Below are 13,602 nucleotides of genomic sequence, written 5' to 3' on the forward strand. Positions count from 1 at the left end.
GAGGACAAGCAGGAGGCGGATTGAACGCAATCGTGCCTGCAAAGGACCAGTGAAAGCGTTCAGAGTGCTTCCATAGAGAGCCGAGCTAGGGCGGTCGAAAAGCCACCCGAGAAGACCAAAGTGATCATAGAAACTCGACTGCAAATTCATCAAGGCACTTCCTGTTTCCGTCTTTTGCTGCCGGGCCTCCAGTGGTTTGGAGAAGGCGGAGCGGGCTGGAGCTTAGAAACGGCGCGAGAGGAGGGTTGCAGGAATAGCAGCATGGCAACGGCCGCGGTGAGCAACAGCCTCGTTTTCATTCTAGGAAGAGACACCATTAACTCTCTTTCCCCACACGAATACACTCCGGGTCTTTGGTCATCACTGAGCTTCTGATGGGGGACCGAGGCCGGAGTAACACCCGTGGGATGCATTAATGTTCCTCCTCATTCACTCCCTTCTAGAAAACACTAGGCTTCTCCTGCCTGCTCTGCTTCACATGCACTGGATTACAGCTCCCATCATTCACTCCCAGTCCACGTGAAACAGTAGTTCAGCTCGTTGGGAAGACAGCACTTTGGGGACTGGGATATATTTCCATATCGTGTGAATTGCATTTATATATAACTTTCCTCCGAGAAGTTTACTAGTTCTGTTTCACCACTTGCTAGTTTGTCCTTTAACTTCGCAAACTAGACTGGGATTTCTGAAATAATACAGCAAGCTTTTTACCGGTTTGCTGACTTCTGTTAATCTGATTTCGTTTTGAGTTCACAAAATGTTAACCAGGTTGTTGAGACTTAGCAATAGTCTTTGCACAATATGTATAGCTTGACTAAGGTTATCCTTATGAATTTTTTCAAGAGTTTAACAATGGTTTAATGTATAGATTCTGAAGAGACATTAATTCAATTACTTGTTTAAGCATGTTGTGTGAATGTAACCTATTGCCTTTTAGGATGGACTTCAACTCCCAGAATTCTCTGGTCTACATACTGGCTGAGGAATTCTGAAAATCCACTCATTTTAAAGTCGTCAAGTTTGAGAAATACTGTTCTAGACTATATATCTACTGCACATTCTCACAACTTCTCTCTTATCCCCTTTCCTGAGTCAGTTATATCACTGCTGCTAGGAGAAAGTTGAGACAGTGTTAACTTGTCTCCCAATGATTCTGATTAGTATTTCTACTTCTCTGTTATCAGAATGAAAAAGTATCCCCCAGCAACATCCAAAACAGTTGTTAGGTGGCTATCTGAGAATTCTTTTTGCCCCAGCAATTATGGGTCCTGTTAAACAACTGATACACAGTCTGACAATTTTGGGGGAGAAATTGGAATGCTATATAGTATATTGCCAGTTTGATGTAATGGTTAAGGCACAAGGCTAGAAATTGAAGGACTATAAGTTTTAGTCTTGCCTTATGTGCAAAATCAGCTAGGTGCTCTTGGCCAGTCACACTCTTTCAGCCCTAGGAAGCAGGCAATGGCAAACCCACTTTTGTAATCTTGTCAAGAAAACTTGCAGGGACTTGTTCAGGTATTTGCCAGGAGTCAAAAAGTGACTTGGGGAAAAAATGTCATGTACCTTGCCAAATCACATTTTGAACTATTTAGGAGTATTAATCTAGATTATCTCTGATATTAAACCACCACAATATTCTAAGCACATTGTTGTTTGCTCTGGCTGTCATGTTTACAAAGTCTTCAGCTTGTGTCCTTTCATTCAGTGACCATTTAAACTTATGGTAGTGCTGGAAAAAATAATGGATGTAGATCAGTCCTCAAAGTTCTGGCCATTGAAGTACCCCTATGGTCATGTGATGACAGTCCAGGCACCTGTGTGCTCTCCTTGTGGCAGGAACATTGCAGGGATCTGGAGTCACTGATCACAGTGCCATCTTCCCTTTGGGCTTTCCGCAAGTAAAGTCAGTGGGGAAGTCAGCAGGAAAGGACAGAAATCATTTCTCGCTTTTTCTCCCTCTCAAAGCACTTTCCTTCCCTTGTACAGCCTCTCCCAGCCCTCCCTTGGCCGCCTACAACTCAAATGGAACCTGCAGTGGGCCTTCCCTGCCTTCTGTGACTTGTGTACAGCCTGCACTAGCCCTCCCCAGCCTCCCCACTCACACTCCTTACCGGGAACTCATACCTCTTTCTGCTTAGTGATTTTGTATCTTGGGGTTAGGCGGTATCACTGAGCAATGCAGTCACATGATGTCACACTTAGAACCACATTGCTTAGCAACACCAATTGCCATCATAACCCAAGGACTACCTATATGTGTGTTCACTCAAATACAACATTTATACAAATGTATGCTATCATTCATATAGCTACTGTACTGTATTTAGTTTTCCAGTCTGACCTCATTCACAGTACAATACTGCTTCAACTTGTCTATCTATCTCTTTGCCCATCTTTTCTTTTTCCTCTTTTCTTTCCATGTTCCCATTACATTTTACTTTGTTCCATCCATTTTGTTTCATTCCATATATATTGATTTTTTTAAATCAAGTGGTTGATTAAGAGTCATGTGTATATATGTATATGTGTGTGTGTGTGTATTTATATGTGTGTGTGTATGTATGTATTTATGTATGTATGTTAGACACAAACAACCACATCCAGACATGTATACTTTAAGGCAGACAGGTCAAACTCATGACGTCATGTGACGTCACGCGACGTATCGGAACTTTTTCCCATTGCCGGCAATGGGATGGGCGCGGTTTCTCTGTGACGCTCCGGCCCGTGGGCCGGCAGTTTGATACCCCTGCTTTAAGCTAATTGTATAATTGTGTTTGGAGTGATGTGATAACAAGAGAGTTCACATTTGGAATTTCAATACTGTAGCTCATTTTGCATTTTGTGGTTTGGATGCTACTCAGTTAACAGTATACATTACTTTATATGAGGTGTTTCCAAATGAGATATCTGTTTTGAAAAAAATATAGAAAGCGATCTGTTCTATGTCTACTTAGCTGAAAAATTCAGACCAAAATGTCTTACTTATTTGAGATTTAGGACAGAAAGTTTTCGATATATGAACATCATCTCTCTTTTCTCAGGCTACGAAAGTTCCTGAAATTCGTGATGTTACCAGGATTGAACGTATTGGTATGTTTTCATTGCTGCCTCTTCCTAGGATGATTTCCAATTTTACCCCTATGGGGTAGTTTATTATTAAATCAATAATTATGGGACAAATTTAATAAATCAATGTGGAAATGGCTGCCAAATCAAAAGCTACTGTAGAGTTAGATAGCTTTGTAATTTTGATTCTCATGGTATACAGCAAGACAGTTAATGCTGAGTGTCAGGACAGATTCTTTTATTTGTGACTTTCAAATAAAATGGATAAAAAAATTATCTCCTTTATTTTGAGTGAGGAAAATTAAACATTTAAAATAGATCTTTAAATAGGCTTAATCTACTATCTGCAGACATCATCTTCCTACAAATTAAAAAAAATACAGCTTTAAAAAAAACCTTCCAAAACCGTCTCCACCTACCTACTTGAGATTGCCTCAATAACTTTGCAACTGTGGAAATTGCCTTCCAAAAAAAACAAATGTTAAGTAAAGCCTCCAGTCAGAAAACTGTCTACTTCCAGTGTAAAATGTCACCAACCTCTCTTCAAATAATCTGTCATGTTCACAGGAGCCCATTCCCACATTCGAGGACTTGGCTTGGATGATACCTTGGAACCTAGACAGGTACTTGAAAAAAACAATTTTCAGAAAGTTTTGGGATTGATTGAAGTTGGGAGAAGAAGCAGTTTGTTCAAATGAGAGAGTAGAAGAATTTGTGCAATAATTGAGGAGAGAAATTTAGTGTTTAAATTTAAACTGAGAGAGAAGAAAAATTATTAGTCAAATTATTCAGTTAATTGGCTTCATCTATGCTGATGGGTTTTTCAGATAAATGAATTTCATTATAAATAAATTCTCTTTTAAAGATAAAAATATGTGAAACATATTTATTCAGTTAAGAAAAAAGTTATTTAAACTGTTGTATTATACGTATGCTATGATAGTCGCGGGTGGGGGTGAACTTGGTGTCATAACTTCGAATCTGAATTATCTTTTAGGGGGCCTGTCATAACTTCCAATGGTCACTAAGTGACTGGTCATAAGTCAAAAACAACCAATACTGTGATCTCTGTGTGAAGTTTTTTACACATACACACACAGACACATGGGAGTGAGGTTTATTTTGCTTTGTTATCAAGATAAAGACTGGTCAGCTTTGGATTATTTTTCTCTGGTCATTTTTATTTACAAGCACAATGTAAGTAACCTCACTACTATTTATTACTTGAATGTTTTCCAGGAAATTATTCATCTTAACAATCTCTTACTGTCATAGAAAATAAACAGTATAGATAAAGTTCTTGATTGTAATTTTGCAGTTTAAATACAATCAATATAGGGCTAAATCTGTAACCCATTACATGCACCATTTGAATAATGTTAAATTGTGCATTTTAGGAGAGATTAACAGGTTAAGTGTTATAGTATGGGAATGCAAATGTGAGAAATACGCTTTGTGAGGATTGTAATAAAGGAAAGATAATATTTCCAATGTGTCCATTTTTCTTTCCCCCCTCCTTTTCCTGTTAGGTATCCCAAGGCATGGTAGGACAGTTGGCCGCTCGTCGAGCTGCTGGAGTGATTTTGGAGATGATAAAGGAAGGCAAAATTGCTGGTCGAGCTGTCTTGATTGCTGGCCAGCCAGGCACAGGAAAAACAGCCATTGCCATGGGTAAGGGCAGATTCTAGAAACCAGCAGTGAGTTGCTGATATCTTGAATGGTGATGGGTCTATCAATATGGAGGTTCCTCATTCTCAATTTCTTTTCTTGAATAATTCTGTCTGCATTCTCATTATGTAGTAACTGCGCTATTGTCTCTTCTAGGCATGGCCCAGGCACTGGGTCTTGACACTCCTTTTACAGCGATTTCTGGAAGTGAAATTTTCTCTTTGGAGATGAGCAAAACTGAGGCACTAACTCAGGCCTTTCGCCGTTCCATTGGTGTTCGCATCAAGTAAGAAGTTGCCACAAATTTGTATTCTCTGAGAGCGGATTAGGGTCAAGGGTTCCAACAGAAAGGACATTTCTTAAGACCAGAGAATTAAATAACACGAGGAAATCAACAGCCAGGTTTCTTACTATGAGGGCAATTCGGAAATAAACCCCCATTTGGTTATCAATGACAGAAACTCACAGATACAGAACTTTTATTATACACATTAGAAAACTACATTACATTACTTTTCAACATAATCGCCATTCAAATTGAGGCACTTGTCATAACATCTTATAAGGTTTGAAATTCTGTAGTAGTCGCTCGGCGCCAAGTTTGGGCTATGGGAAGGGGGATCAAAAACATCCCAATGGAACTTCTTCAAAAGCTCTTGGGTACGTCTAAGCCAGGGGTCAGCAACCTGAAACAGTGAAAGAGCCACTCGGAACCGGTTCCCTCACAAAAGGAAAAACTGGGAGCCGCAAAAAATGTGTGCACATGCGCGCATGCGCAGAACAGGGTTGGACTGAAGAGTGGAGCCAAGGCGAGATATGCACCTACCCTGCATATTTGAATTGATTGGTTGAACTTTTTTAGTCCCACTTTTTTTTTTTTTGGACTGCACATGGCAGAGGACTGGGAGCCGCAGGAGACGGCTGAAAGAGCCGCATGCGGCTCCGGAGCCGCGGGTTGCAGACCTGTGGTCTAAGCAATGTGTGGGCAAGCAATGTCATGAACCAACGCCAGGCTGGAAGTGGTGCCATAGAAAATCCCGCCCAATGTGAAGATGCCAAAGGAGCAACGCTAGGGAAGTTCATGGAATGTGGTTCGACCATCAATTCTATGAAACGTTACAAAAACTCAGATGAGCCATTCATAACAAGTATCGGGGCATGCTGGCTTCCGGTGTGGTGTTGGTTCACAATAATGCTCGCTGACACACTGCTAGAGGCACCCAAGAACTTTTGAAGCAGTTTGTTGGGATGTTTTTAATCAAACCCCCCCCCCATAGCCCAGATTTAGCACTGAGCAACTACTACAAAGGAATTTCAAACCTTGTAAGATGTTATGACAAATGCCTCTATTTGAATGGTAATTATGTCAAAAAATAATGTAATGTTGTAGTTTTCTAACGTATATAATAAAAGTTCTGTATCTGCAAGTGTACAGAAATGTTTATACACTGATTTTACCTTGTTAACTGCAAATATTTTTTGTGTTGCTTTCAGTGGCATTTTGGTAATTACTGTGACACAATAAAACTAGAGTTATGGCTTTAGCTATTTAAATGGGAATTAGAAACAAATTAATAAAAAATTTCTTGATTGACTTTGAAATTATATTTCCACTTATGCAAAGGGAGTCTTTCTGTAGTGAGACGTGCTACTTTTTCTAATGACCATTTTAATGCCTTTTTACAGGGAAGAAACAGAGATAATTGAAGGTGAGGTTGTGGAGATTCAAATAGATCGTCCAGCAACTGGAACTGTAAGTTGATGCTAGAATAGAGCAATAGGGGAAAGATGGAGTTGACTTGTCCAATTGCCTAGTACTGGTTGTACTTATAGAGGTGTCTTTGTTAAGGCCACACTCACTGGAGACTGTTGATTGCTCCCTTCCTGTTGCAGGGCGCCAAAGTTGGGAAGCTGACCTTGAAAACTACAGAGATGGAGACGATCTATGATTTGGGCACTAAGATGATAGAGTCACTTACCAAGGAGAAAGTACAAGCTGGGTGAGCTCTGGGCAAATAAGAGGAAAACAGTTGCAAGAGATAGCGACAGACACATGAAAATCAAGGGCTTGTACTAGATAAGCAGTGGCAAAGAATTTTTTTATTTGTCTAGTTTCTAGAGAGTGACTTTGTCAAAATCACTCAGTGAATTCATGGTCAAGTACAGACTTGAATGTCAGTCTTTCTGATCTGATGCTTTTAACTCTTCTCTGTCTGGTTTTCCCAGTGGACATTGGGATGAGTTGTGATTGCTATCATTGTGATTAATGGAGATCATACAATGAGAAGTGTGTATGTGGTAAAGCAAAAAGGATAGCAGACAGAGAACAGAAAATAAGTTCATCCTTAAAAAATATATTCATTCTTTCACTGGTGACTAGAAAAGAGAAATTAACTGGTACTTCTGATGTCATGGGAGACATTGAGTTTCTTAATGAAATGCCTTTCATTCATTGTGGAATGGCAGGCCCAATCCAAAGTTACCTCTGTTTGTTTCTACAGGGATGTCATTACTATAGACAAAGCTACAGGAAAGATTACCAAACTAGGACGTTCTTTCACACGGGCCCGGGATTATGATGCAATGGGCTCTCAGGTATTGTCATGAGGCAGAAGGTAAATTTGGGGGAAGCTATAAAGAGACCCAAGGATCACTGTAGAGAGGGGAGGCAGGGATTGGTACAGCTTTTACAGGCACTATAGACTGGCCAAGATGTGGAGGGTTAGCTTTGACGGCAGAAGGTCTCTAGGCCCTGCTAAAGAATCCTGGGAAGCAGGAATCAGAAAATTCTTGGGAGAGTAGATAGTGGTGGGCTTAGTTAGATGCTATAACAGCTTTACATGTATCCATTTTTCAGATGCTTTCTGTCTGAACTCAGAATTAAAGGGTTGGGTTGGGAAGCAGTTAGAGAGGATTCAAGTTTAACTATATCTCTTTGATTTAGACAAAGTTTGTGCAATGCCCTGATGGAGAGCTGCAAAAACGCAAGGAAGTCGTGCATACAGTCTCACTACATGAAATTGATGTCATCAATAGCCGCACCCAAGGATTTCTGGCGCTCTTTTCTGGTAGGAAGGTGGAGTGGGAGAAAATGGAGATTCTGTATCAAAACTCTGGTGTTTGGTATTTTCAGTCAAGGAAGAAGTCATAGTTATTACACTGGATTCAAGATGCTAAGATACATAGGACAGTGATGGTGAACCTTTTAGAGACCGAGTGCCCAAACTGCAACCCAAAACCCACTTATGTATCATTGGGTGCCGGGTGGGCGTGGTCCATTGGGTGAGTGTGGCTGCGGTGGTAATGGCAGACTGGGTGGGACTAAAAAGTTCAATCAATCAATTCCAACTTTGTGAGATCTTTTTTTTCCCCCCACAAGAAGTTGAAATTGATTGATTGATTTGAACCCCCTTTTTTTTGCACATAGCGGCGGAGGCCCAAAGTGAAAAGGTTTTATAAAACCCAGCTGAAGGCCTAGGACTGGGGCGACAGCGCATGTGCCCACAGAGGGAGCTCTGCGTGCCACCTGTGGCACGCGTGCCACAGGTTCGCCACCACAGCCATAGGATATCAGATACATATGATATATGATATAATTTATGTATATACAACATACATAAATATATTTTCTCTAAGTGTCTTAATGTAGCTTTTCAGTTTATGCCAGTTAGATCACAAATCCTATTATTTTATGGTGGCTGGAGATTGTAGAAGTTGGCAAAAAATGATCAATAAGTTTAATACAGGACAGCAGTTCCTTTACAATTTTTATGTCCTATAATCTAACACAAATAATAGCATTCCAGTATAATGTAAATTTTGAATGCAACAACCAGGGGGGGAAAAGTTCCATATCTTATAATTCTTCTAACTTTAAGCCTGTGGAATTTATGGAATATTTATTGTTATTAATAAAAATGTAAAAATTATGTTTTTGGCAGTTTATGTGCAGATGATATAGGATACATAAAGATTGTGATATTTATGTAATGGTAATTAACAGTCAGGGTTCGATAAGCCAGATAGGTTGTGTATTTTAACAAGTATTGAAATTATATCTGATAGATATATGGGAAATGTAAATATGGGATAACAGTGGGTATAATCTTCATCATTTACTCTTTTTCTTTTTTTATTTACCTAAAAGTATTTTGGATAATATTTTGAGAAATTGTAATTATTGAACCCTTTAAGTGAGAAAATATCTCCCAAGCCATAAAACAGAAAATGGCTTTTAGGGTGGGGAGTGGGAGAGTAATCTTGCATTTCTAAAAAATTGCTTTTTAACATTATTATCATAATAATGTTAATAAATTTTAGTAAGGAAAGAAGTAAGAAACAAAGGGTAAATGATTCTTATATATTCTCTCCTTTCTACTCTTTGAATTAAAGTGAGGTATTTTTAGATTCCATCTACATATTGAGCTGAAAAGTATGGGTAACAGTGACTCATGTTTCCTCTCACTTCTGATCCTACATTTTCAGGTGACACAGGAGAAATAAAGTCAGAGGTGCGGGAGCAGATAAATGCAAAGGTAGCAGAGTGGCGAGAAGAAGGCAAAGCTGAGGTGATCCCTGGGGTGAGTTGTACATTTTAGAATGTGGATTAAATCTCCCTCATTTTGTAGTCCTTATCAACCATTTATTCAGCAACCAAACTTAAGCTGTTGAAAAAATAAGTTTATAACTAATTTATGACCATTTATGACCTTTGTAGTGTCCCTCAGTCACTTGATCATGATTATAATCAGTACGCATTGTGCTTGACCTGTTTTTTTTTAGGGGGATATTTCCATTAACATGTAGAGCAGAGAGATTGGAAAAAAGGGGAGTTCAAGAGAGTAAGCCATTTGTACACATTAAAAGCAGTGCAGTTGCACCAGCGGCAAGTAAGGGAAAAGGAAATATTACCTACAGAAGTCACTTGCTTCCCACCCACAGAACAGAAATATTGGAGAAGAAAGGATTTCAAGAGAATAAGCTGCTTACACAATAAGAAAGATAACTAGTTCCTTGAGCAGTCAGAAGGGCAGAGGAGTGGTTAATAGACAAACAAAAGCCAAAGGTGTGAAACTGAATACCCTTTTCTCTTTTTTAGACAGAACGCACAGTGACAGTCATGTAACTCCCCAATTAGTAACCACTTCATTTAGCAGAGGAGTTGCCAATCCTACTTAGAGTGAGGACTATTTATATTTTATTTCTGACTTGAAAGTTCTGGAAGGATAAACCTCCCATATATTTCCTCCCTATTCTATAGGTTCTCTTCATTGACGAAGTCCATATGCTGGATATTGAGTGTTTCTCCTTTCTTAATCGAGCCCTGGAGAGTGACATGGCACCTGTCCTCATCATGGCCACCAATCGTGGCATCACTCGGTTGGTATCAGGCCGAAAGATTTCACTGTGGAGAAATGCATTAAAAATCAACTTCTACAGTATCCAGATTCTGTAGCAGTCCTGTTCTTCTTTGCCCTGCATAACTGATTGCCTTTGATAGGTTCGTTAGGGCTCTGAAATGATTGTAATGCTTATATGGATCATCACTCCCTTTTAACGAGATTAAAATTGAAATGCAATGAGAGTTTGTTCTGTGCACTGAAGGAAGACAATGAGATATTGATAGACAAAGATACAGTTGAAAGAAAGATTACACATGTAATCTTTGCCAAGTGGAGAGTTGTTATAAAGTATTAAGAGACGCTGGATGTTTTTAGTAAAGTCAGCTAAGATTGCACAGAAACTATTGTTCTCAAGTATTGACTTTTAATGGGATAATATCAAACAAAGGTGAATGTGATAACAAATGCAGATTTATTTATATTCATTCAGAAAGGAAAACCTGTTGTCCAAAGATGACCCCTTAGCATTAGATCTATATGCTATTCTTTCTACTGGCTTATTAATCCTGTGGAACCCCCCTTGTTAATTTCTTTTCCTTGCAATGCAGAATTCGTGGCACCAACTATCAAAGCCCTCATGGCATTCCTATTGACCTACTGGATCGTATGCTGATTATTTCAACCTCTCCATACAGTGATAAGGAGACCAAGCAAATATTGAAAATCCGGTGAGTACATTGTAAGAGTTTCTGCCCTGAAACAATGCTCCTACATATTTCCTGTATCACAATTGCCCCCTTCCCAACTACAACCCTTACAACCGTATATATTTTTCTACTTGAGATGAGGTGTTCTGTATGCTGATTATTGTCAGACTTCTCTTTCAGCTGTGAAGAGGAAGATGTTGAGATGAACGAAGATGCCTATACAGTACTAACCCGCATTGGTTTGGAGACTTCCCTCCGCTATGCCATCCAGCTCATCACAGCAGCCAATTTGGTGTGTCGCAAAAGAAAGGTAAGCTCAGACCCTGGTATGGTGTTTCAATGTCTTCTGGAAAGAGAGCCATATCACAATGGACCATGCTATTGCTCAAGATCTTTAGATGGCCAAGGCTATCCTACTGTTCTTTTCAATCCCCTCTGCGGTAAAAAATCTATAAACGGATCAGGAACTATGGATAGAGTTATATCACTATTTATGGACAGCTTTAAAATTTTCCCAGTATGTTGATAAAATTAAAAATTTATTAATGAAAAAGAACTGAGAGACATAAAGCAATGACAATTTGAAAATTTGTAGTGTAATTATAATTTTGAGATCTTGAGAGTTATATATTGAGTCCAAAAAATTCTGGATTTCCAGCTTGTTCCTTTTACTCAGAGACACAGACATGTGGAAGGAAATTGCATATCCATTTGTATTTGTATTGTTAACTCAGTGAACTAAAATCTCCACTTTTTCCACACACTTTTTATATTCTACAAAACTGAAAATCTTATAGGCTTTGGTTTGAATGCCAAAAGAATCAGTGTTGAAAAATATTTGTGATATCGTCTTGATTGCAGTGGCTCCTAAAGTCAAGATTCCCATGAATTTCTTATTTCCCACGTTGGTTATTTCCATGTTGGTAGTTTTCTCACACCTCCCAGTATTATGGTGCATTATTGCTTCATCCACTTCACATGAAAACAGTGTTGTTTTGGCAACCCTTGTTCATAACATGTCTTCTTCATAGTCATCACTGGGGAAACTTATTTTTTGAAAGGAACCTTTCTCCTTACTCAACACAAATACTGTACATGACATAAAACTATCATCAATTATTCCGTATCTTCACAATAGTTACTGTATACTTATTCTGACAGTGGAAAGTGCGGTCATGAGCAGAAGAGTTTTCCTACTTTAATGGTGGAGTTAGTGAGGGTCCTTTTCATGGGTTGTTGCCTGTGCACCAGAAATACTCACTCTTTCCTTTTATGTCCTCAGGGCACAGAGGTTCAGGTTGATGACATCAAGCGTGTATATTCTCTGTTCCTGGATGAGTCACGCTCCACTCAATACATGAAAGAATATCAAGATGCTTTTATGTTTAATGAACTCAGTGAGTAAAAGTATGAGTGAAGAATGATGAGAGCTCTCCCGTCTTCCCTAAAACCATCTTCCCCTGTAGCAGCCATTTTCCCTAATGGCAACATTTGTACACTGCTATAACGCTTGAGTTAAAAAAAAAAGCAACATGCCAAATTATGAACTATCTAAGTACATTTTGGCAATATGTTATATGAACTCAAATCATTCTATTGAAGTTAAGACTTGATCATTAAGTATATAAATTAATTGCAAACAATTTTTTTATTGAAGTTTTAAAATACATTTTAAAAAACATCCTCCCCCCCACTTCCCCTCCCCCCCTGACTTCCCAGAGCTGAATACAGGGTAGTTACCAACCTAAGCTAAAATATGCTAACTAACAAAAAACACATTAAGTTCTAACTCCTCTTAAACATAACTAAATAACCAAATAATAATGAGTAACTAATAATACATCATATAATACTAATACTTATTCATATGCTAAATGAAACTTTTTAGTCCCATATTATTAATTGCAAACAATTGAGCTAACTTAAGCCAGGCCACCAAACGTTTGGACTCCACATCCCGTTGTTTTTTCTTTTACAGTAAAATGAATGATTTGAGCATGTACCAAGCTTTCCCATAGCAAAAGACCACATTATGGTTTGACTGCCAGGAAGTATGAAAGCTGCTAAACAGAATATGAAATGGGAATATAGAACAAGATGATCCAGGGTGCAGGCTGACAAGTATGGGCACACTTGATGCTAATGCCCTTTATTTGGTCCTTGGTCTCGACTGCTGTAGGCTTCCTAATAATTTGTAAAAAGAATTCTGTGATTATGTGGGAACATGAGGAATGTCATGGAGTTGAAATTTTAAGAACAGGTCCTCTTAAAACAACTATTTGTTGAGGATGATCTGATTATCCCCCAAATCAACTTAGTAGGGTTTCTCCATCTTGAAGATGTTTTGTTTTTATTTTTCAGGAGGGGAGACCATGGATACATCATGATAAGGCTTAAATACCCAGATCAGACGGAGTGTGAATTGATATTCCTTTTCTGGTTATTAGTTTTTTTATACAAATTAAACTGGATTTCCTGAATTTCTGCTTGTTTCGAATAGGAAAGGCAACAAAAATCACAGTTTTTATTATTTCAATAATTGTTTCCTGTGCAGTAGTGGAAATCCATTACAGCATTGCTTATTGCTCTGTAAATATGGTTCTTTTCTCAAATAGATTTGTCTGTTAAATTCTGCAAGCTTTTTTTCTGTGACCCAACATTCAGACTCTCATTAAAAGGATTATATATAATATTTTTATATATGAATGAATGAACCTTTATTGTCAAAGTACAACCATGTATACATTGAGATTAGCTGAGCCTCCCTTCGTGCTCCCACCCCCAACTCACAGTGAGAACAAACCCTCCATCTT

The 13,602-nt window shown here is 38.6% G+C and overlaps 1 protein-coding gene across 2 annotated transcripts; it reads left to right on the forward strand.

Moving 5' to 3' along the window:
• The first annotated feature begins 186 nt into the window (after nt 1-186).
• Nucleotides 187-13,478, forward strand: RUVBL2 (RuvB like AAA ATPase 2). Of its 2 annotated transcripts, none has more exons than XM_081343328.1 (15): nt 187-276; nt 3,048-3,096; nt 3,640-3,695; nt 4,602-4,743; nt 4,897-5,026; nt 6,427-6,493; nt 6,634-6,740; nt 7,242-7,335; nt 7,685-7,808; nt 9,226-9,320; nt 10,001-10,119; nt 10,691-10,810; nt 10,970-11,099; nt 12,072-12,186; nt 13,151-13,478. In XM_081343328.1, exons 1-15 carry the CDS (start codon nt 262-264, stop codon nt 13,174-13,176), a joined length of 1,389 nt encoding a protein of 462 aa, XP_081199454.1. In that variant the 5' UTR covers nt 187-261; the 3' UTR covers nt 13,177-13,478. The 2 variants fall into 2 exon arrangements, with proteins under 2 accessions (XP_081199454.1, XP_081199455.1); XM_081343329.1 differs by lacking the exon at nt 13,151-13,478 and adding an exon at nt 12,768-13,140.
• The last annotated feature ends 124 nt before the right edge of the window (nt 13,479-13,602 follow it).

This window comes from Vipera berus, assembly GCF_964194415.1.
Source record: "Vipera berus genome assembly, chromosome: Z".
NCBI lineage: Eukaryota > Metazoa > Chordata > Lepidosauria > Squamata > Viperidae > Vipera > Vipera berus.

Bases quoted from the DNA above. Each gene is read 5' to 3' on its own strand.
- RUVBL2 (XM_081343328.1), top strand. The intron at 3,696-4,601 runs GTACTTGAAAAA...TTTTCCTGTTAG, and splicing joins ATACCTTGGAACCTAGACAG to GTATCCCAAGGCATGGTAGG. The intron at 6,741-7,241 runs GTGAGCTCTGGG...TTGTTTCTACAG, and splicing joins AAGGAGAAAGTACAAGCTGG to GGATGTCATTACTATAGACA.